General features: G+C 34.8%; 1 protein-coding gene across 10 annotated transcripts in view; it reads left to right on the plus strand.

Annotated features, from left to right (window-relative positions):
- Positions 1-24,756, plus strand: part of ZC3H13 (zinc finger CCCH-type containing 13) — a 96,073-nt gene that overhangs the window by 12,190 nt on the left and 59,127 nt on the right. For 8 of the 10 annotated variants that reach the window (XM_047852879.1, XM_047852860.1, XM_047852890.1 and 5 more), the window contains exons 5-8: positions 7,556-7,606; positions 13,360-13,468; positions 22,191-22,330; positions 22,932-23,092. In XM_047852879.1, the coding sequence (XP_047708835.1) occupies positions 7,556-7,606; positions 13,360-13,468; positions 22,191-22,330; positions 22,932-23,092 (461 nt within the window). The remainder of the gene's footprint in view (positions 1-7,555; positions 7,607-13,359; positions 13,469-22,190; positions 22,331-22,931; positions 23,093-24,756) is intronic. The other 2 variants (XM_047852899.1, XM_047852917.1) reach the window with 1 other exon arrangement.

Raw genomic sequence — 24,756 nt, forward strand, 5'->3', positions numbered from 1 at the left:
TATAGTTTGTAGAGACTTCTCTTTGGGAACCTAAAGTAGTGCAGTTTTAAGTTTGTAGCTTCTAACGACTGATATGATCCATAATACTGCTTTAGAAATCTCAAAGTGTACTTCTCAGCTACAGGTATGTATCAGAAGGTTTTTAGAGGATAGTCTTTTGCAAAATACATGCTGATACTCTACCCCTGATCTACTGAATGAGAGTTTCTGGATAGAGGCTGAAAATTGCATTTTGCATTTTGCAAATTTTGCATATTGCATTTTGAAATAACTGATTATTCAGAATAAGGAGCGAACTTGTGGTTTGCTAGTAATATGTAACAACCACTTGGGGCGTGGGGAGCCATGCTTTGTAGGATTCGCCGGTTTCTTTGGTGTAAGTACTCCCATCGTGCTCGGTCTCAAGCTGGCAAAGTGATATCACTGAATACAGAGTTGAGAAGAGATACTCGTTTTCACACCATTATATAGTATTATTCACATGTATGTCACACACAGATGTATATACACATATATAATAAGTGTAATTAACCTCAAGTAAAATGTACTAAAATATTTAGGAAGTAAGTTTCGAATAAGTAGTACCTTTGTTTTTATTATTTAACTGTCAGCTTATATGCTTTAATTTTTTTTTAATTTTCTTTTTTTTAATGTTTATTTATTTTGAGAGAGAGAGGGAGAGACAGAGCACGAGCAGGGAAGGGGCAGAGAGAGAGGGAGACCCAGAATCCAAAGCAGGCTCCAGGCTCTGAGCTGTCAGCACAGAGCCCGATGTGAGGCTCAAAGTCCCAAACAGTGAGATCATGACCTGAGCCGAAGTCAGACGCCCAACCGACCGAGCCACCCAGGTGTCCCTATGATTTAATTTTTAATCATAGCTCCGTTTAACAGTGGCTTGTGCAGTTCCTAAAAATTTAACAGTTGGCTCTTGTGAGTCAGTGTGGACCTGTCTAGCACACCACTAAATGGGCTGTAGTTTAAAGGGCAAACATCTGGAATTCGTATTCTGAAGACATTATTTTAGGAATTGTTTTTTAACTTTGTCAGTTTCCTTATCTGTAAAATGGAGTTGATGGCTATATCAATGTGTTACTGTGAAGAAAATACATGTAAAACAAAGAAGCATGAGTGGCTGGTCCATGGTGACTGTTGGAAAATGGTATGGACAGGGGTGAGAATAGCTCTCAGCCTTCCTGTCTAATATAAATTGGCTTTAGGCCCTTTATAGGAGATGAACATCAGCTTTGGAGATTTGGGTTGTTAACAGATACCTAAATCTAAGTGTGTTGCTGATCATAAAGGTTTATATGTTCAGCATTATCGGTTTAGTAGACAGCTAAGTTGACATTACATTAAGAAATTTAAAGCCTGGGGCACCTGGGTGTTTCAGCCAATTGAGTGTCAGACTTTGGCTCAGGTCATGATCTCACAGTTCATGAGTTCCAGCCTCGTGTCCGGCTCTCTACAGAGCCCACTTTGGTTCCTCTGTCTCCCTTGCTCTCTGCACCCCCGTCTTAAAAACAAACATTAAAAAAAATTTTTAAGCCTGATTTTTACTTTCTCTAGAAAAGAAAGCCCTCAAAGGTGCTGAATGCCATGCATACCTAAGGGTTATAGTTAGAAGATTCAAGAGTGATAAGGTTTTAGGAAATTGACCATCCAAACTTAGAGAAGACTGTTAATAAGCTAGGATACCGGGGCATTAACTATTTAGAGTGATCTGTATGGCAGGATAACAAGTGCTGTTCGTTTCTGTGATATTCCTACTGCAGCACATGGGCCTGCTGATCTTAATGTAATAAATTTCTATGGGAAAGTCATTTAGTTTAGGTAGGGGCACCTATAGTTTAGATAACAGTGTCGCTAAGATAGGTTGTGTGTGATTTTTCACAAAATAACTGTAATTCTACCCCTTCTGTCCCACTGAATCCAGCTCCAGTGTGTCTGAGTTATGAGGTGGATAACCCATGATCTTGTGGGGAGACATTCATCAATAGATAAATTGTAATTCTATAAAGTACGATAGTATGACAGAGAGATGAATAAAACACACAGTGGAGAGAGTAAATACCTCCATGGGGAACCATAGAACATTTCACAGAGGGAAAGGATATTTGCCCTGAGTGTTGAAGGATAGGTAGGATGAAAGAGGGGGCAGTGAAAGTTTAGGAAGAGGAAAAAACCAACACACTAACAATAAGGAGTTTTAAAGGACTCCTAGTGTGTTTGAGAATCTGTGAAGATATGTGTTCAAAGAATGGAAATTATAGCATGTGAATTTGTGATAAGGGCTGAAGAGGTGGATTAGGTCGATCAGATTGTGAATAGTCTTAATGTGTCAGTCAGGGTTTGGCAAGAGAAAAGAGATTTGTACGCCAGTAATCTATTCTTGTTCACAGATTCGCCTCTAGACCCTGCAACTAGTAAGTTCACTTAATGAGTGAAGAGTGATTCTGATGCGTAGCCAGTGTTTGGACCTCTGGTGGTCTGGGGCATCTGTGCTCCAGTGGGGCTGCTGAACACTTGAAATGGGGCTAGTCTGAATTGAGCTGTTCTGTAAGTGTAAAATACGTAGTGAATTTCAAAGCCTTGATATGTAAAGTAAAAGTCAAGTAGCTCATTAATAATTTTTGTTTACATGTTGAAATGACAATATTTTGGACAGACTGGGTTAAAGATATCAGAATTTTAATTTTCCCTGTTTCTTTTTTCTTTTTAAGATGGAAACAATAATATCCGAAATTACATATGTGGCTCATGTAACATTTTTATTGCAAAGGATGTGTTTGGGCAATCTGAACCAAATTTAACACAATGGAACTAAATTTAACACAGAGGCACGAGGTAGAGTCAGTAGGATTTGATGACCAAAAGAATGAGTGGAGGGGACATGTTAAACCTAAGTAGGTTTTCGATGCCATTAAGTAAGATGGGGAAGACAGTGAGTTGAGTTGTGGCCCCTTTTGTATACTAGGCTTATATCACGGACAGGTAATTTTTGGCACTATTTTCAGTACTTGTACGGATGCTAGTATGCTATTAGAGTCCCTGTTGACATTCAGTTGCATTATCTTATGTTTAATAGTTCCAGAATAACAATAATATCAATAATATTACTGAGAACAGTTTAAGATTTCTTTGTAGTTCTTAGGATATATCCCATTAGGGAAATACCTGTGAAATCTGTTAAGGACATATAATCAAATTATTGTATGTCAAGTCACTTGAAACAGTTCTTCTCTGAGGTCAGACCACAAAATTGATAACAACAGTTGCATTGCTTTATTTAATTTTGATTTTTGTTCTAGGGTTTCTTTTTATTTTATTTCATTTTGTTTTTTCATCATAAAACATTTACATGGTTGCAGAGTTAAATCTCCCAAACAGTTTACCTTCAGAAAAGTCTTTTTATCTCTTGGTTGTTCCACCCTATTACCAATAGGTAACCAGTTTTAGTAAATTCCAAGGAATGCCACTATAGGATTATATGGTATGAGTATGTTTAGTTTCCTAAGTTTTAGTTTCTCTAGTTGAGGAAGTTCCCCTCTGCTTGTAGTATGCTAAGAGTTTTTATCACGAATGGATGTTAGATTTTGTCAAATGCTTTCACTGTATCTGTGGAAATGATCACATGATTTTTTCTTCTTAAGTCTGTTGATGTGATGGATTATTTTAATTGACTTTTGATTGGTGAATCAACCTTGCATACCTGGTATAAATCCCACTAGGTTGTGTTGGGCAGATCTTTTTATATATTGATGGATTTGATTTGCTAATATTTTCAGGATATTTGCATCTATGTTCTTAAGAAATATTTGTCATTACAAGAAGATTGCGGTGTCTTTGTCTGGTTTTGGTATTATTTTGCTATTAAATGCTGTCTTCATAGAATGAGTCAGGAAGTATTCTGCTTCTATTTTCTGAAAAAGACTGTAGAGAATTGCTCTAATTCCTTTCTTAAATGTTTGATAGAATTTGCATGTGAATCCACCTGGGCCTGGTGCTTTCTGTTTTAGAAGATTATTAATTATTGTTTCAGTTTCTTTAATGGAACTGAATGGCTTACTCAGATTGTCTTTCTTCATGTATGAGTTTTAGCAGATTGTCTTTTTTTGAGGAATTAGACTATTTCATATAGGTTATCAAATTTGTGCTCGTAGCATTGTTTGTAGTATTCCTTAATTATCCTTTTAATGTCCTTGGGATTTGTAGTAATGTCTCCTCTTTTGTTTCTGATATTACTAACTTATGTCTTCTCTCTTTTTTTCCTAGTTAGCCTGACTAGCTTATCAATTTTATTGATGTTTTCCAAGACTGGCTTTAGGTTTCTTTGATTCTTCTCTGTTGATTCCTGTTTTCAATTTTGATTTCTGCTCTAATTTTTATTCTTTTTCACTGCTTACTTTAGATTTAATTTGCTGTTCTTTTTCCAGTTTTTTAAAGTGGAAGCTTTGATTATGGATTTTAGAGTTTTAGAAATGCTGTAAATTCTTCTGTAAACCCTGCTTTCACTGCATTCCACAAATTTCGATAAGTTGTATTTCAGCTTCATTTAATTTGAAATACTTTTAAATTGCTCTCGAGGTTTTTTCTTTCAGTCATGTGTTAATTAGAGGTGTGTTGTTTAATCTCCACATATTTTGGGATTTTCCAACTAGCTTTCTGTTATTGATTTCTAGTTTAATTACATTGTGGTCTGGGAGCAAACATGGTGTGATGTCTATTCTTTTAAAAGTGTGTTTTATGGTCCAGAACATGGTCTGTTTTGTGGTGAGTGTCCCCTATGAGCTTGAGAAACATGTGTATTCTGCTGTTGTTGGATGAAGTAGTCTATAGACGTCAGTTGTATCCAGTATAGATTGATGGTGCTTTTGAGTTAAACTATGTTCTTACTGATTTTCTCCTTGCTAGATCTGTCCATTTTGACAGAGCGATGTTAAAGTCTCCAACTGTAATAGTGGATCATGCCTTTTCCTTACAGTTTATATCAGTTTTTGCCTTAAGTATTTTGACACTCTGTTGTTAGGCACATATATATTAAGGATTTTTATGTCTTCTTAGAGAATTGACTGCTTTATCATTATGTAATGTCTCTTTTTGTCCCTGGTCACTTTTCTTGCTTTGAAGTCTGCTCTGTCTGAAATTAACATAGCTACATCCACTCTCTTTTGATTAGTATTAGCACAGTATATCTTTCTCCATCTCTTTTCCTTTTTTTCTGTGTCTTTATATATAAATTTATTTCTTGTAGACAGCATGTATTTGGGTCTTATTTTTTAGTCCACTCTGACAGTCTCTGTTTTCATTGATGTAGTCCATTGATGTTTAAAGGAAGTATTCATATAAATGAATTAATGTCTATTATATTTGTTACTGTTTTCTGTTTGTTACCATTGTTCTTTGTTCCTTTTGTCTTCCACTCTTTTTGTGCCTACTATGGTTTTAATGAGCAATTTTATATTATTCCAGTTTCTCCTTTTCCAGCATATCAATTTACTCATTTTCACTTTTTTTATAGCGGTTGCACTAGAGTTTGCAGTGTACATTTACAACTAATTCCAGTTTACTTTCAAGTAACACTCTAGTGCTTCACAGGTAGTCCAAGTACTGTATAATAACAAAATATTACTAATTCTTTCCTCTGGAATATCCTAAGTGGTACTGGGATTTTCTGCTCCTTAAAGGTTTGGTAAAATTCCCATGTGAAACCAACTGAGTCTGGGGGCACCTAGGTGGCTCAACCAGTTAAGTGTCCAACTTCAGCTCAGGTCATGTTCTCACGGTCTGTGGGTTCAAGCCCCACATCGGGCTCTGTGCTGACAGCTCAGAGCCTGGATCCTGCTTTGGATTCTGTGTCTCCCTCTCTGCCCCTCCCCCATTCATGCTCTGTCTCTCTCTGTCTCAAAAATACATAAACGTTAAAAAAAAAAAAGTCTGGTACTGTTTTATGAAAAGTTCTTTATTTTTTTATGGAAATTAGACTTTTGGCTTTGAAGTCAATTTTGTCAAATTGTATTTTTCTAAAAAATTATTTCCTCTGGGTTTTAAAACTTTCTACATAGAGTTGTGAAGAAATCTCATGTTTTTCTTTCTTTTTCTTTGTTCTAATGCCTATTTTTATTTTGTTATGTCTGATTCGGGATACTTTTGCTTTTTCCCTTTTTTCTTGCTTTAGGTTAGCCAATGATTTTCAGAGAGTTGGCTTTTGGATTGATAGATTAGTTCTTTCTCTTTTCTAATACATGTATTTGTTTTTTCTTTTATTCTGTCTTTGCTTTACTGTGTTCCTTTTTCTTTTTGAATTGATTGAGCATTTATTCTCATTTGATTTATATTAGTATTAAAGCTTTTCTCCATTAAAAGCTTTAGCTGAATTTATGGATCTGATCTTATATGTCATGTTTTCATTATCATTATTTTCAAGAAATTCTCCTCTTTAGGTTTGGATTTTACCTATGATCCAATAAGTTTTTAATTGTACATTTAAAAATTTTAGGTCGAAGAGCCTTTTGTTTGTTGTATGTGTGTGTGCATGTGTGTGTATGTTATTTCCATTAAAAACAATAACTTCTGGGCGCCTGGGTGGCGCAGTCGGTTAAGCGTCCGACTTCAGCCAGGTCACGATCTCGCGGTCCGTGAGTTCGAGCCCCACGTCAGGCTCCGGGCTGATGGCTCGGAGCCTGGAGCCTGTTTCCGATTCTGTGTCTCCCTCTCTCTCTGCCCCTCCCCCGTTCATGCTCTGTCTCTCTCTGTCCCAAAATAAATAAACGTTAAAAAAAAAAATTTAAAAAAAAATAAAAAATAAAAAATAAAAATAAAAAACAATAACTTCTCTGCTATTACTCTTTATATTTCTATTTTTTTCAACTTTACCAAGATTTTCTTTGTGGCCTAAGGTCAGTTTATCTAAATTTTCCCTGTGTGCTTGAAAGGATGGAGTATTTCCTATTTTTTTGGTTTCAGGTTCTCAAGTATATCTACAATATCTACTGTTTTGATCTTCTGTATTTTTAATATCATTGTCTACTTGAGGTCTTGATTTGAGACTATCTTGTTAAAGTGTCTTGTGTCTCTACTTTTCCCTACCTCTCTTATACTTGCTGCACTTCACTGTGTGTATGATGCACAGATACAACGATAAAAACTGTTCTCTTTTCATGGTAATGTTTTTAACGCAGTGTTTAGAGATGACTTGATTTTGGTGATCTGTTGAATGTCCTTTGAAGTATAAACCTTATTTATTTGTGGCTCTGCTTATTGTGAAACAATGTAATTTTTGTGACCACTTCATAAAAGAAAATCTCCATTAACCCTATCATGGGATTTTTCTTCAGTGGTTATAAACAAAATATACTACAGTTTCCCAAATACAGATCTACATTTCTTAACTGTCTGTGTTTCTATAATATTGAAAGGATCTGAGATTGTAATCTGTGAATGATTTAAAATTTCGCAATGTCAGCTTGTTCTAATAGCTATCTATAGACTGGGCTGAGTTAGCTGGGCTAATGTTCAGGCCAAAAATCAATGAACCATTATTGTTCATTTTTTAAAGTTTTCAACCTTCATCAGAAGTGTCCACTTGAAAAGGTTTCAAAACATTAAGGTGAGAACCATAATCTCAGTAATAGTTTTTTCTGATTGTTAATAGCTTTGGTGTAAAAATGTGGTAATAAATTATAGGCAAGAAAAATTTGGATCAACATTAATCCTAGAGCTTCTGACAGAAAATTAAGAATTCACTAATAATGTTAGTATTTTGTGTAACTAAGCATATTTTTAGAGCAAAAGTGTTTGGAATCGTTATTCTTTAAAAGATGAGAAGACAAAATCCTTTGTATGAAACATTGAGTGTTTAAAACTTGATATTCTTCAGTATAATAGAGAATTATTACTAGGAACAATAATAGCTTTAAGCTAGTAATGGACAAATTTACACAGTTGTTTTAAAGTGAATATTAGTACAAGGGGGGAACTTCATTGGTATATAAGGGAGTTATTTTTTGACCAAATGTTCTGTGATAATTTTTATCTATTAGTTGCAAAGGAAGTTTCTCCAACTAATTTTTTAAATTTTTTAAAGAATGTTTGTTTTGAGAGAGAGAGAGAGAGAGAGAGAGAGTGTGTGTGTGTGTGTGTGTGTGTGTGTGTGTGAGAGAGAGAGAGAGAGAGAGAGAGTAGGGGAGGGGCTGAGAGAGAGAGAGAGAAAATCCCTGCAGAGCCCCATGCGGGGCTTGATCTCCCAAACCATGAGATCATGACCTGAGCCGAAATTAAGAGTCTGAGGCTTAACCACCTGAGCCCCCGAGGGACCCCCTAAGTAATTTTAGAAAGGTATAAGGAAATGCAATGAAATTATCTGGGATAAATGGAAAAGATAGTTGAAGTAGATTTTTTTTCCCTTCCCATCTTCTTTGTCTCATCTAATACATACTAATACCATTCCCTGTCATTAACAAAGAACAAACATGTTTTAGGGATAAACAGACTTTAGGAACAAAATGTCAGTTGCACTCGTATGGCCTAGGGTGGCTTGAACTAATAGTTGTGGGTAAGTCAAAGGGAAATAGTTGGCTCTACTTTAAGCAGTAGACAAAGTTTGATGTGATTGCTAAAGAATTGTTAGGCTTTAAAAAATTTATTTTTATTTTTTTAGAATTGTTAGTCTTAACTTTCCCTTTCAGCACTATTATGGACTATATACTTTGAGGGTCCTCTTACTACAGTAAAACTAGATCCTGAATAAGTGACAACAAACACATTTTAAATGCATTGCTGCTTTCTCAAAAATGTAAAACAGCAGCAAAAACAAAGAAACAAGAACAGAAAATTAAATAGTAAATGTGAAAGCTAGTGGTGACCTTACGACTTTTACTAGTATTAGAGCAGGTCAGAGACTAAGCCTTTTTGGTCCATCTGTGGAGACAGAGTTGTTGTCACAAGTTTGGGGGAAATACTTAGAAAGTCTAATGTACCTCTCATTGGAACTCCAGGAAAAAAATAGAATGTAGGAGAGTCAATTATTAAAAGGAGTAGTGCTGTGAATTTTTCTGTCATTGATGAGACAAAGCTACAGAAGGCACAATACATATCAAATGGAATATTATTATGCAGTTGTAAAATACCAGAATCATGGAGAAAATACCAGAAACACCCCAAGAAAAAAAGGGAAATCCTCCTACAAAGAAGCAACAGAATGACATCAGTAACAATGGAAGCCAAAAGACAGTGGGATAATATTTCCAAAACGTTAAGGTAAATCTGTCAACCCATCGTTATATATCCAGCAAAACCATTTTTCAAGAATGAAGATATAATACAGACATTTTTAGATAAAATCGAGTGTTGGCTACTAGGAGAACTTCACTAAATACAGAATGTCTAAAAAGATACTCATCAGGAAGGTAGTAGCAAATGATTTAGAAGGAGGGTCTGAAATGTGAATCGTAAAGGCGAACAGAGAAAATGTTTACTAGGTTGGACAGTCTGTTTTGTGTTGGCCTATGAAATTGTCGGAAGTGTGGCCTTGTACTTTGAAGAGGTGAAGCGTAGTTCCAAAAGTGTAGTGTAAATTGCTTTGCACTCACCAGAACCCATCCCATCACTTTTTCATTTTGTAGATGCATCGTGGTTTTGGGGAATTGACCCTGGTTCACTGCTGGGGCCTGATTAGTCTAATTCAGTCATAATAATCCCATTCTCTTTGCTAATTCGGTTCATTGAGGAACCAGGCCGGAGTCATTTCACCTGCGGCCATTACTTTGGTATTAGTTTTTGATTTATTGATCGGTTTGTTATTGATTTAGATGTGGTCATGTGACTGAAGTTGGCCCACTCAAACTGAAGGAATGAATTCTCATTTCGTGATTGAGGGAGAGCACACTGCGAGAACCTAGATTGCTTCTTATGGGAAAAGTAACATGCCTTAGTGTGAAGTCAGCAATAGGAAGGGCAGAGCTGTGAGAGGAACAACACAAGAAAGTTTGATGTCTAATGATTTCAGTATGTTACTACATCACCCAGCCCTGAAGTTCACCTTATTTTATGTGACTGTACTTTAAACTTACGCAGTTTGTAAGCTGATAGTACCTTGTGTAAGCTTCACCCAAAACTTATCCTGCAAAATAAGTTAGACTTTATTAATGCAAGTATAATTTCAGTTCTACACCAGGAGAGGCAGAAGCCATATGCTGTGTGCTGCTGTGGCAAGACTAGATTAAATTTTAGTTTTCATGTTTTATTGAATTACATTGGCAGATTGACGTGCCCAGGGAAAATGACAGAGTGATAAAGTGGGAAAATTCCAAAATGTTGATGCGTGATCAATGTGAAGTGTATCTTTGGCCTTGTCTAAGAAGATGTTGAAGAGATTTAGTAACAGTGTTCAGATATTTAAAGGGCTGATGGGTGACAGATGTTTAGATTTATTTTCCCATGATCTAGAGGTCAGAACTGATTCCAATCAGAAATTCTGGAGAGGTGTAAGAGAGTTGTGATCAGTATAAGAATTTTTTGATACTTAGGAGCTGTCTGAAAATGGGGACTAAGGGGTGTAACACTGAAGAGAGATCAGTGGTGACCTAGGGAGTAAATATTTTTCCTTCTATTCATCTACTAAGACTTCCATAGCTATATGATATTTAAGAGATTTCCTACATAGGGCAGGAGAAGGTTGGATTATGTTATTTACAGACTCCTAACATTTTATGACTTTAGTTGCTAATCAAATTATTGTAATACTGGTTTTCAACTTTTTTTTTTTTAGCCTAAGAGCTTTTTTTGAATCAAATGCTTGGCAATGCCTCTTTACTATCTAAAAGTAAAATTCATGGGGTGCCTGGTTGGCTCAGTTAAGCATGTGACTTCGGCTTAGGTCCTGATCTTGTGGTTTGTGAGTTCGAGCCCCGCATCAGAGCTCAGCTGACAGCTCAGAGCCGGGACCCTGCTTCAGATTCTGTCTCCCTCTCCCCTGCTCACACTCTGTCTCTGTGTCTCAAAAATGAAAAACCTTAAAATTTAAAAAGATATTAAAAAATAAAATTCATAATGAATATTACCTATCCATACATATAATGTTTATGGAATAAATGTGAGTGTACTGTAAACTAAAAATAAAATGAAAATAATTTGAAGTAAAAGCCTGCAATCATTTATTGCATTTCTGAAATGTAAGAAATTTTTAATACCAGCTTTTCTAAGTGAGGCATAGATTTGTTTGACAGCAAAACCTAATTTTAATTGACATGAAGCTAATTATAGTCTTTATACAATTGGCGATTTCATGTTTTGCTACAAAGATATTAGTATGTTTGAGCACAGGTTGCTGCTGTAGACCCTGTTGGTGTTGTTACTTAGCATACTTTGAAGTCCAAAAAAAATTCTGAATTCTTAAAATATCTCATCCCAAGTGTACTGGCTGAAATGCTTTAGTTCATTAACAAGTATTTCAACATGTACATGTTCTGGGATGACTAATTTAGAATACATAATAAAGTAATCAAACGGCTGCACATCTTTTTAAAAAATGTTTTTAATATTTATTTTTGAGAGGAGGGGAGGAGGGGCAGAGAGAGAGGGAGAGAGAGGATCCAGAGTGGGTTCTGTGCTGATAGCAGAGACCCTGATGCTGGGCTCTAACTCTGAACCGTGACATCATGACCTGAGCCAAAGTCATGAGATCATGACCTGATGCCTAACCGACTGAGCCTCCCAGCCCTCCCTCCACCCCCAGCTGCACATCTAATTAATATGTTTGCATTTAAAAGAAATAAGGTGACAAGCTACTATGTCATATTAAAAAAACAATAGCAATTCAAAAATTACATTATTTATATAGGGTGAATATTGGAAATATTTATGTTATTAATATTTATTGAGATGATTGCATTTTTAGTTCTAAATCTGTTAAAAATACTTTGCTACACACTTGCAGGTTATTTTATTTTGCAGTATCAACTACTACTTCTCTGAAATCCTTTTCAACTAAATTAGTAGTTGGGTATTACATGCTACTTTAAGTAGAAAACTATATTTTTCAATAATTTGGAGACAACTTCCTATAAAATTTTTTTGATATAAATTGTACTGATGTAAGATTATAGTAAATTTAATCCACAGAACACTGAAAAGTTACATGGGATGTAAAATAGTTCCTCGTTGATAATCCATGGAATATATTTTAAGAATAAAAATAATTGTGTCCCTTTTTTCCTTTTGTCTTATATATAAGTAGGAGTTAGTCCTTCCTTCCTTCCTTCCTTCCCTCCCCTCCCTTCATACCTTCCTCCCTCCTAGTATTTTTCCATGGCTGGTTCCACTCTTGTAGAGCCTTTTCTAATATTTTTGTCAGCCTTTATTTTCATACCATATGTGTCATTTAGCAAGTGATACACCATGACTTTGTACCTAAATATGTAAAATTTAGGGCAATTATAATATATACTAGATTTTTTAAAAAAAAGATTTCAGAGAGAAATTAATTTGTGTTGTAAGCAGCGCCATTTTATGTTTGGTAACGCCCAGAAAGAACTTTCAGCAATTAATGTCCTTGAGTTTTAGTTTCTTACATAGTCAGGATTTAGAATGTTAATAAAAGTGAGACACTGTGGTAGGAAGGTTAACAATTCTACAACACTGGTTATTTTCTTACCACGTAGTAAAATGTTGTTTGGAGTCTTTATCTTATATAGTTATTTAATTAAATTTTACAAGCTGAAATCGCCCTGTTCTGTTTGTAGGATACTGTTACACCTGGAATAAAATGTAAATTTTTATGTTTTTAACTATAGTATAAGGACTAATTTTCTAACCATTTTAGCCACCGTTTTGATTTCATCAAAATAGGGGAACATCTTTTTAAAAAAGCATTTGTAAAATTACCAAGTGAGTTTGGATTTAATCTTTAAGTGTGCAGGAAAATGCTGTTACATTAAGTGTATGATAAGTTTTAGATCAGTATTTCTGAGTCTACTGTGAAAATTGTAGCCATTTTTAGTCATTTTTTAATATAGTCACTTAAAAATCCTTTTGTTTCTTTTTATCCATTTTAAACTGTCTTTTCCCCCTAGAAACTTAGAAGTAGAAACTTGGTATGTTTTAGACTATCCAGTGCTTATTAAATATTTGCATTGTATATTTTAAAATCTTATTCCTTACTTTACCAAGTTGCTGTTTGATAAAATACAGTGTTTTCATTATGGTGCTACACTAGAACTTGTCGCTTCTACTTAGTGGATAAGTGATTATTTGCTAAATAGATTCTTTAATGAAACAAAGATGAAGCTAGAAATATTCTGTATTGTAACTATTTCGTAATTTTTAAAAAATATGGTAATCTGTATGTATATATATACTTTTTAGAAAGAATCTTCGAGAGGGAGACATAGGGAAAAGGAAGACATTAAAATCACTAAGGAGAGAACTCCCGAAAGTGAAGAAGAAAATGTAGAATGGGAAACTAATAGAGATGGTGAGTGCAAGAATCTTTGCTTATATACTCAAGCTATTGATTATTCACTTTGTAGACTTTTTGGGTTTCAAAACACTTTTCAACTGTTACCTCCTCGTTTCAGAATCATCTTACTGCCGTCTTTCCACTTTAATGAGTCGTAATACAGAAAATAGCATGTGGTAGCGGAACAAAGTCAGAGAAGGCTATTCACACTGCATTTTTCAACTTCCCCATCCTTCCCCCTCCCCCCCCCCAGGACTTCATTGGGCAGCATCACAGTCCTTTGAAATTGTATTACTTTTCTAAGTGTTTTTAGGCCCTTAAAAAATTAAGGGTTAATTAAAAAAAAAATTAAGTTAAAAAATTAAGTCTAAATTTTTTTTTAGTGTTTATTTTTGAGAGCACAAGCAGGGGAGGGACGGCGAGGCGGGGGACAGAGGATCCGAAGCAGACTCTGCTGACAGCAGCGAGTCCCATGTGGGACTTTAACTCACGAGCCGTGAGATCGTGACCTCAGCCGAAGTCAGACACTCAACCAAGCCCCCCTAGTGCCCCTAAATTTTGTTTGTATTACATAAAATATTAAAATAAGATTTTTAAATCTTAAAGATCTGGGAAAATTATTTCCAAGAAATTGTAGACTTTCACCTTTCAGAAGAAATCCAATTCACATACTAATTGAGACCAGGGATTTGTTCATGAGTAATAGCAAAATCATCTTTGCATCATTTAACAAGTTAGCATTTGTTTTCTTACCATGAATGTTCTTTTCCTCTTTTATGACCTTCTGAAGGTGAGCAGTAGAGCCTCACACTACCACATAGAGAAAGGAAAGTCACATTTATTGAATGCTTTGGGTGTGCTGGGCATTTCAGTATCATTTATGTAATTACCTCGTTAATTCAGTAGCTTTGTTACTCTACTTACACATGACAAAACTAAAGAATGTAAGAATTTAAGCAAGTTCCTTAGCAGTAAACTGAAAACTTAGACCAAGAGTTAAAAAAATTATAGTTTGTAGGCCAGCCACCTGTGTTTGCAAATAAAGTTTTATTGGAACACAACCAGTCCTGTTTGGTTACATATTTCCTGTGGCTGCTTTTGACCTACCGTAGATGAGTCGAGTACTTACGAGAGCCAACAGTCTGTAAGCCTAAAGTATTTACTATTACATTGAAGAACAGTCTCTAAAGAGATATATTCTGAGACTTCAAAAGTATGCTAAATGCCTCTCCTGTAATTTGAACATCAGTATTTTTTTTAGGAAATCCACTCCACTTCTGGACAGTGTTGTCTACTTAAAACTTACTCCTAAGAGCAGATAGGGAATTTCCTTATGATTAGTTTATTGGGATTTCATAAGTCAATGTAATACCTCTTACAAAATAGTAGTAGAAGCAGCTATAATGTCTCATTGTAGGTGACTAAATAGTTCATATATCGAAATAAAATACTATAAATCTTGACTGTTTGAGGTTGGATAGCAAACTTTGCCTAACTATGAAGGGATTAGCTAAACACACTCAGCATTCTTTTCATTTTAATTACTTTCAGATAAGAAATATTCTGAAATATACTAGATACCCCTTAATCTTTAAAAATAAAAATTTCTCTATTCCCATATAAAAGCCTAAGAAGAGTTTCCTCCTTGTCTTCATAGTAGCTATTTCAGACTCTCTCCTCAGATCTCCCCGTGGACCCTTCATGTCTCCTGTCTGCTCTTTACTACACAGAGATGATGCAACTCACCATCTAGTAACTCCCTCAATTTCCTGCTACCACACTTACAAGCTGGTCTTCTTTTCCCCACCTGAACTTTATTCTTTCTCTTTTGTTCTTTGTAAGAAGCCTCCCTCTTGCTATATAAGGTTATCTACTCCTGTGTCCTGAATCTGATTTCCTCCCCCTTCTGCAATCTTGTTCATTTGTTATACATTCTCTTTTACATCTTTAACATCCATCTGGACACTCTTTCTCTTCTCCCCACATGACTTTTACCCATCACCCGGCTTATCCCCACTTTACAACTAAATTTGTGAAGTAACTCTGTGCCTTACTGTCTCTACTTTTTTCACCTCATACTTGCTCAGTTTTCTGACCCATGTCTTCAGTAAAATGGCTTTTCAAGGTCACTGATGACCTCTTTGCTAAATAAATAGAGACATACTTGTCTCTCTCTCTCTCTTTTTTTAATTGTTTATTTTTGAGAGAGAGAGACAGAGTGTGAACAGGAGAGAGACAGAGAGAGAGTGAGACACAGAATCCAAATCAGGCTCCAGGCTCCCAGCTGTCAGCAGACAGCCATATACAGAGTTACAACCCATGAACTGTGAGATCATGACCTGAGCCAAACTGTGACTGAGCTACCAAGGCACCCTGATACTTGTCTCTATTCTGTAATCTTTCTGCAGCATTCGAGAGCCTTTTTGAAACACTTTGTCCTTGGATTTCATCTATCACTCTTCAGTTTTTCTGTCTTCCTTTGAAGCCCTCCAGTCTTGAACGGAGGCTCCTTGTGTTTTATCTATCCCTTAAATGTTGATTCCCAAGGTTTTGCTCTAGGCTATCATCTTTAAAAAAACTAAAGTGATTTTACTATACAAAAATCATTTAAAAGGTGAGTAGATGCCTTTTATAATAGTTTTACATATAAAATCTACACATGGCTATTACAGTTTTCTCTTGATTTGAACTCACAGGTTTTGATATTTTGTCTCTATGGATTAAAACATGTTTGGAAGAATATTGAAGCATGGATATAGTCCTCTCAATCCCCAGATAATGACACTGAACCAATTTAATAGACTTTCTACGTTTTAAATCTAACGTGAATAGCAGTTTTAGCTAGACTCAGAAGAAATTGCTTTGTATTAGTATTTCTCAAACTTTTTGGTCTCATGACACTTTCACTTTTTTTATGGATCCCAAACAGCTTTTGACTTAGTGGGTTATTTGTTTTAATTCTTGCCATATTAGAAATCGAATCTGAGAAAATTTTTAAATACTTATTTATGAATTTATTGAACAGTGAAAATAATAAGCCCAACATATACTTTTATAGAAAATAGATTGGTTTTGGAAACTAATAATAAAATCACAAGGAGGGGGCAGTGTTTTACATGTTTTTGTAAATCTTTTTAACATCTGGCTTAGTTGAAGACATCTAGATTTTTATGTCTGGTTCCGCATTCAATCTGTTAATGGTATTGCGTATCATGTGACTTTTGGAAAACCCGGCTGTATACCCAGGAGAGAATAGTAGACCAGCCACCCAAGTGATGTAGTATTGTAGAAATATTTTTGATCTTCTGAAACTCCAAGAATTGTTTTGGAGATCCCGAGGAGTCCTCAGACCCCTCTTTGAGAACCACTTGTTTCTAGAAGTGGCTTCTGCTTTCAGTTGTTTTCCCTTTGCCTAGCCACCTCTTCTCAATTTTAATTTTTCTTTCCAGATGAAGTCATCCTTTCAGGGTGTCATTAGCATCTGTGTGTTAATGAATCCAGTATCTGGAGCTCTCAGTTGAGGCATCTGTCAACTGGATCTCTCTATCTGAGTTCCCTAAGACTACCACTTTCTACTGGGTCCCCCAAAGCCTGGGAGTTATTATTTGATATTTCTTCCCCTCACCCTAGATGTTTACAGAGTTCTGAGATTTCTGCCTATCTTTCAGAACCACCTCTTTTTCTAAATGACTACTAATATTTAAGTTAAGATATTTGTTTACTGCATACAAATATATTTTACCACAATAGCCTCCTAATCTCATGCCTTGAAGTTATTAATCTTGTCTTCTAATTTATTCTCCACTTGAAAGCCAGAATAATCTTAAAAGAATTTTTTTAACTGAAGTGTAGTATACATCCAGAAGAGTGCATGATTCATGTGTGCAACTCACTGAATTTTCACAGACAGAACAAACTTGTATAATCTGTACCCAAGTCAATAAATAGAAAATTAATAGGATCCCATAAACTCCTTTGTGCTCCCTTTCCAGTCACTAACTCCCAACCCTCACCTCCCAGAGATAACTACTACCCTGATTTCTACCACCATTGATTAGTTTTGTCTGTTTTTGAGCTCTGTATAAATGGAATATATAGCAGTACTCTTTTTATGTTTAGCTTCCTTTGCTTACAATATATTTGAGATTAACTATTATTTATTGCACATAGTTGTAGTTTATTAATTATTATAGCTGTATAGGATTTCATTGTATGAATATGTCATAATTTATCCATTCTAATGGTGCTAAACATTTGAATAATTTCTAATTTTGAACAGTTATGAGTAGGGTGCTGTTACTGTTCTTAATCATATCTTTTGCTAAACTTGTACCCATGTCTCTTCATCTTATGCCTGGAAATTGGATTGCTAGATCATGGAGTTTGCATATGTTCATCTTTGGTAGATAATGTCAAATTAAAAATGATTATTTTTCATATGGTACTTTTTATCTTTTTCATCTTAGCCATTCTGGAGGTGTGTGGTATCTTATTGTGGTTCTAGTGTGCATTTCCCTAATGACTAATAAAATTGACAACTTTTTCACGTTTATTGACCACTGTACAATCTATTTTGTAAACTGTGTGTTCCAGACTTGCCTATTGTATGGCATTACCTGTTTTCTTAATTGTTTGGAATTCTTTATATACTTTGGATATAAGATCTTTTATCAGATACACATATTGTGAATATCTTCTTCCACTCTCTGAGTTCCAGAATGCTCTTTTGAAAGAATAAATGTCTTCATTCCTCTGCATAAAATTTGGATTTCCCGGGGTGCCTGGCTGGCTCAGTTGGTTAAGCATCCGACTTAGGCTTGGGTCATGATCTCATGGTACATGAGTTTGAGCCCTGCATTGGGCTCTGTGCTGACAGCTCAGAGCCTGGAGCCTGCTTTGGATTCCATGTCTCCCTCTCTCTCTCTGCCCCTCCCCCACTCATGCTCTGTCTCTCAAAAATAAGCAAACATTAAAAAAAAAAAAGCAAATAAAATTTGGATTTCCCATTGCCTTCAGGAACCAAGTACAAATTCTTACTGTACAGAACTTTTCATTATCTGGTTGCTGCCTGTATTTCCAACTCCTTACTCCCAAGTCTGTTTTTTTATTTGGTTCCTTAAACTTCATCTTATTTGTTTACCATACTGACTAGTGCAGTAACATAAAAAGGAAAAGTGTCATTGCAGTAGAAGAGGAAATAAATGAACGTATCTGGTAATCTTATAGGTGGGTACATTCTCCTGAAGTAAGGCATAAAACCCAGAAGCCTTATTTGAGTACATAAAGATTTAAATTTTCTGTGTAACTAAACTACAGTTTAATAATTAAGAAGTAGATCACCAAAAGGACATATTTACCATGTATAACATGTATAAGCACATGGTAAAAGTACTATATAAACATATAATGAGCTCCACAAATAAAAGGAAAATACAGTCCAGTTGATAAATGGGCAAAAAAAAATTAAATAGGTAATTCATAGAGGAAATAGAAATGGTCAGTTGGTACTCGGGCTCACTACAGAAGGAAGTCAAGGAAAATAAAAAGGTAGCATTTTTTATCCATCAAATTGACAGAAATGAAAAATATAAATGTTAGAAATGGGAGTTTCTGTTGGTAAAAGCTGTTTTGAGGTGTAGTTTGGTAGTATTAAAAATAAAGTTACACTTCTCTTTGATCCAGCAACTCTGTAGCTTACGAAATCTGTTCTAGGGGCACCTGGATGCCTCAGTTGGTTAAGCATCTGACTCATGATTTTGGCTTGGGTCATGATCGGTACATGACCGTTCAAGTACCCCATCGGGCTCTGTGCGCTGATAGCATTGGGTGTGCTTGGGATTCTCTCCCTGTCTCACTGCCCCTCACCTGCTCACCATTCTTTCACTAGCTTACTCTCTCTCAAAATAAATAAATAAACATTAAAAAAAAAATCTGCCCTAAAGAAATACTTTGCACTTGTGAACCAAGGAAGGTGTCAGAATGTCCATTGAAGTCTTGTTTATAGAGCAAAATATTAAAAACAATGTGTATCAGAAGGAAACTGGTTCACTAAATTACAGTGTGTTCATATTATGAAATGCTTTTCAGATGTTAAAATGGTTCCTCTTTGTATGATGTAGAAAGGTATTTCTATAGGGCATGGTGTGTAGTTTTAGTCCCATTATTTTAAAGAGCATAAATATAAAGGTTTATTTTTATGCATACAACACTAAACTAGTAACATTGTTATCACTGGAGTAAGGTAGCACTGGGAGGAGTGTAATGGAATTTCTCCATTCACCCTGTGTACTTAAGAATTAACACTTTTAATAGTGAGAATGTATATATTAAAGACAGAAGCAAATACTCAACCGTTAATCCATATACGTATACCTTGTATATTTCTATGATTATTTGCATAAAACAGATTACTAGAAGTAAAATTGTTTTATTAAAGGGTATTAATGTTCTTAAGGCTTTTACCCACATTGCCTAATTACTTTCCAAGATAGATGTCCCAGTGTCCTAGTTTTGCATTGTTAACCTTCAAAGAGTGAACATACCTTTTATCTATACCTTTTCTAATACCTAATACTATAATTAGAAAAAAGCACCTCTTTAATACATGAAAAAAGCATATTTAGGTACCATTTGCATTTCCTTCTTTTTGTGAATTGCCTGTTCATGTCCTTGCATTCTCCTTTCAATCAGTAAGAACTCTGTATGTATGAGGAATGTCAACCTTATGTATTGTATTCTTGTATATATTTTTAAAAATAGCTGCCTTGTAAAATATGCCATTCTAATTGTATTTAACATTTTTCTAATGACTTAGACTAATCATCTATCTATATGAATCAGTTTTTATTAGGCAGTTATAATGATAACCTCAAGGTATGAGACACATTTTCTAAATTTATTAAATGCTTTTAGACTTCTTTTTTTTTGTCAGGTTGCATCATGTCTGTTTTGTATTTCATCTCCTTATAGGCTAGGAAGACATCTTCCTTTTGTTTATAATAGCTATGCATAAAATGAGAATAAATCGTATCTGAGTAAAGACTAGAGAGCTTTTCCTCTGAGCAAAATATAGTACATTGACTCTGACATATTTTAACTGTTCAGGCTTACCCCTTTGGTAGGATACCTGGGGATTGAAAGACTGAAAGCCAACTTTTCATTTCTTACCTGTGTTCTATATTGGTGATATTTCCAGGTAGTAGTTTTTAGAGGGGTGCAGGGTATTATTGATAATACCATTAAAAACACTATAAATCATTCTTCACAATTAATTACTCTTCCCTTTGTTTTATACATACTTAGTATTTAGCTATGGAATTTTATCTGGTAGCAATTTGAGAATACTGTCAAACTGAATCTTTGAACCCTATTATTCATTGATACAAAGTGTCTCAGTACAAAATAGTATACAGATAGCCATTATTTATTTAATTAAATTCAGTATCTCCAATCATTTTATCTAGTAAATATAGTTCTTAAATATAGTAAATTATATCTAGCAAATATAGTCCTTAAATATTTAGTAATTGCTTTCTGACTGAAAAATGTGATTTAGTCTATTTTATATATTTACTGAAAAATTGTCATCATCTTCCAATATAAGATGAGCAATCAATTTAGTTACACAGATAGAGGATATGTAGTTACCCTCTCTGTTCCCAAGCAAATAAATGGATAGTTGGCATTATAATGTATTTGATCTGTACACGACAATGATGTTCATTTTCTTGTGTTTTCGACAAATAGGACTATTTATCATCGTCGTTTTTTAGCTCTTCATTTTATTTCTTTACCCCAGGTTAAGGAATGGTGATCTTCAGTGCCAAAAGTTAGAAAAGTTAGAAAAGGCACCTCAGTTTGTTATCATTGTAGCCCAACATTGTCATGTGTTAGGATAAGAGTCACTGAAATTCCTTCCTCTAGGCTCTTTGGCATTTATGTATAACAAATGAGGGTGAGAGGCTGGGTGACAGTGCCAGTAGCCCCCGAAAACTTCTGCATGTTGCGAAGGAATAGCTCTGCACATCATTCTTTCTTTTTCTTTCCTGTTTTTTTTTGTTTTTTGTTTTCCTTAACAAGTCTTTATATTTTTTCCACTGGAAAAAATGAATGGAAATAGAGACATCGTACCACATCTGTTGAGGAGATGGACAGTTCTGATCTAAGGAACTATCACAAATCGCTTATAATGGAAAAGTTACAGATCCTTCGGATGTTAGCTCATATACACATTAGTGTTAAAATTACCAAACTTTAGTTTTAGATAGAAATCAGTTGTGTCACTAAGAAATATGGAAGCAATGTAGGACACCTAATGCTACCTTCATTTAATACTGATGAATCTTTAAGAAAGTCAAGGACATAATGAAATCATATATACAGCCTGAAATACTGAAGGCTTTGGTATTTTTAATACTTAGAATTTACATGTGAGTTTTTTAACGGTAAAATTGTGAAATCCCTTCTCCTAACCAAAAACCCAACTGCCAGACAACCCAAAATCACTTTAAGAAAACCCAAGTGGCTTAAAAATGTGTGGCGTTTCATAAAGAAATCAGCCATACTGATTTTAACCCTTTATAGAAACAGTATATATTTTTTATCTTTGAGAAGTATGTTATTCTAATGAAAGACCACCATTTTAATTTGCATAAAAAATTAGTTGAAAAAATTTCTCTAATTTTTGGTGTAGATAATTTTGATAGTTTCTGACAAGTAATGGAATTTTATCTTAAAGATTCTGACAATGGAGATATTAATTATGATTATGTTCATGAGTTGTCATTGGAAATGAAGCGTCAGAAGATACAGAGGGAATTAATGAAGCTGGAACAAGAAAACATGGACAAAAGAGAAGAAATTATTATTAAAAAGGAGGTATGCTATTGAAATACATGTTAGCAATTAATGTCAACATGGGTATTGATCAGAGAACTCATTAGCCATTTGTTGTGTCTTAAATTGTATCAGGATGTTGATAAGTTGATCACGTTACTGTAAATCAACTACATGTTAATATTCACATTACTCTATTAGATAAATAGGAAATATTTTTGCTTTTGGACAGGTGAAAAAACTAAGGTTGTGCCGTGTAGATTCACCGGCTAATGTTAAATGGGATTTGAATCTATGTATGTCTGTTTCTTAGGCCTAAGCTATGTCTAGAATACTTGTTTGTTTTTTAAAGAGTAGGGGTACAATTTATTGGAATGTAATTTGTGATTTTTCTGAGGAGATTTTGAAATTGTATAATTTTGGTTTGCTTTGTTAATAATAGTGTTATGTTAGGGCAGGTAATTGTAATTAGCATACTGGTTAAAAGCGCATGTTTAGAAGTCAGACTAACACTTGGTGGCTGTAACAGCACTTAATATTTCATTTGAATTTTGGTATGATTTAGAAACACCTGCTTTGTTATCTGATTATAACACCCATGATTGAAGGAGTTTCTGATTGATCTACTGAATTCTTTTAAAAGGTTTCACCAGAAGTGATTCGATCAAAATTATCTCCATCTCCTTCTCTAAGAAAGTCAAGCAAATCTCCAAAGCGAAAGTCAAGCCCTAAATCGTCATCTTCAGCAAGCAAGAAAGACAGGAAGGCAACTGCAGTATCCTCACCCTTGTTGGACCAGCAGAGGTCAGTAGGGTGGTAAATAACGCCAGAATGAAATAGCTTTTTCTGAAGTGATACCCAAAATCTGAAGTGATACTCAGAAGAATTAGTAGATTACAGAAGAATCCTTGTAATACATTCAGTATTTAATGTAAGTTTTTTTCTTCTAAAATAAAGGTATGACCATATGATTTCACTCATATATGGAATTTAACAAACAAAGCAGAGGAACATATGGGGGGTGGGGATGAGAGAGAGAAGGAAACAAACCAGAAGAAGAGACTTTTAAAGATAGAGAACAAACTGAGGGTTGATGGAGGGATGTGGGTAGGGGATGGGTTAATTGGGTGATGGGTATTAAGGAGGGCCCTTGTTGTGATGCGCACTGGGTGTTACATGTAAGTGATGAATCCCTGATTGCTACTCCTGAAACCAGTATTGGGTTGTGTGTTAACAGAATTTAAATAAAAATTTGAAAAGAAAATAAAGGTACAAAATGTTTCTGTTTAAAAGAAAATTGATAGAGAACAATAAAACAAATGTCTGTGTCCCATCTGCTGTCCTTCGGAGCTTTTTTTTTTTTTTTTTTTTTTTTTTTAAATAAAACATAACACACCTATGTATTTTCTCTCCTTCCCTCTTGAATTTGTTTTTGGTACTTGAGCATGTGTGTTTATACTTCCATGTGTATTATTTTTATCTACTTAGTCGTAGTACTTATATATTAAAGCTTTGCTTCTGCAACTTTCTTTTTCACTTAACATTTTTTATATTTGTATTGATCTGTGTAGCCTTTTGTCATTTGAGTATACTGTGTGTTTACTTTTCTGTTGTTGAACTTATAAGTTGTTTTCAGTTTTTCACTGTTACAAATTATACACAGTGAACATTTTTATTGTCTCCTTGTGCACATGGTCATGAGATTAGATTCTTAGTTTATACTAAGCAGTATGAATATGTTATTTAGAATTACTGCAGTAGCCAGTTGAAATAAAAGCAGAAATGAGTAAATATTACATTGAGGGACTAAGAATAAGACAGAAGACATTTTTCTATTTAATGTCACTCTGTACTATTTAAATTTTTTTTTTAAATTTTTTTTTTTAACGTTTATATATTTTTGAGACAGAGACAGAGCATGAACAGGGGAGGATCAGAGAGAGAGGGAGACACAAAATCTGAAACAGGCTCCAGGCTCTGAGTGGTCAGCACAGAGCCCGACACGGGGCTCGAACTCACGGACCGTGAGATCATGACCCAAGCCGAAGTCGGACACTTAACCGACTGAGCCACCCAGGCGCCCCTAAATTTTGTTTTAATGAAAGCGTATACACTAATTTTGTTCAAGGAAAAAAGCTAAACTAAACTAACCTCTTTCAACATACGACCAGTTGGCAAACTATCTGAATCCACAATGAAACTTGTGTTTGTCTTCCTTCTAGTTTCTAGAGTCTTTAACCCTATTTCGGACTCCAGTTACTTTTTGCCTAGGTTATTGTATCATCCTTCTACTTTATCTAGTGTCCACTCTCCTGTGCACATAAACATTTCATTCCTCAACCCCCTGTATTCATTCATTTTACGGATGTTGTGAGAGAAATCTTGAAAGAACGATTGCAGTTAATTTACTGTGCCATTGAAAAATTCTGTGGTTTTCCATTTGGTTGAATAAAATTCAGATTCTTTGT

This window comes from Prionailurus viverrinus, chromosome A1, assembly GCF_022837055.1.
Source record: "Prionailurus viverrinus isolate Anna chromosome A1, UM_Priviv_1.0, whole genome shotgun sequence".
Lineage (NCBI taxonomy): Eukaryota > Metazoa > Chordata > Mammalia > Carnivora > Felidae > Prionailurus > Prionailurus viverrinus.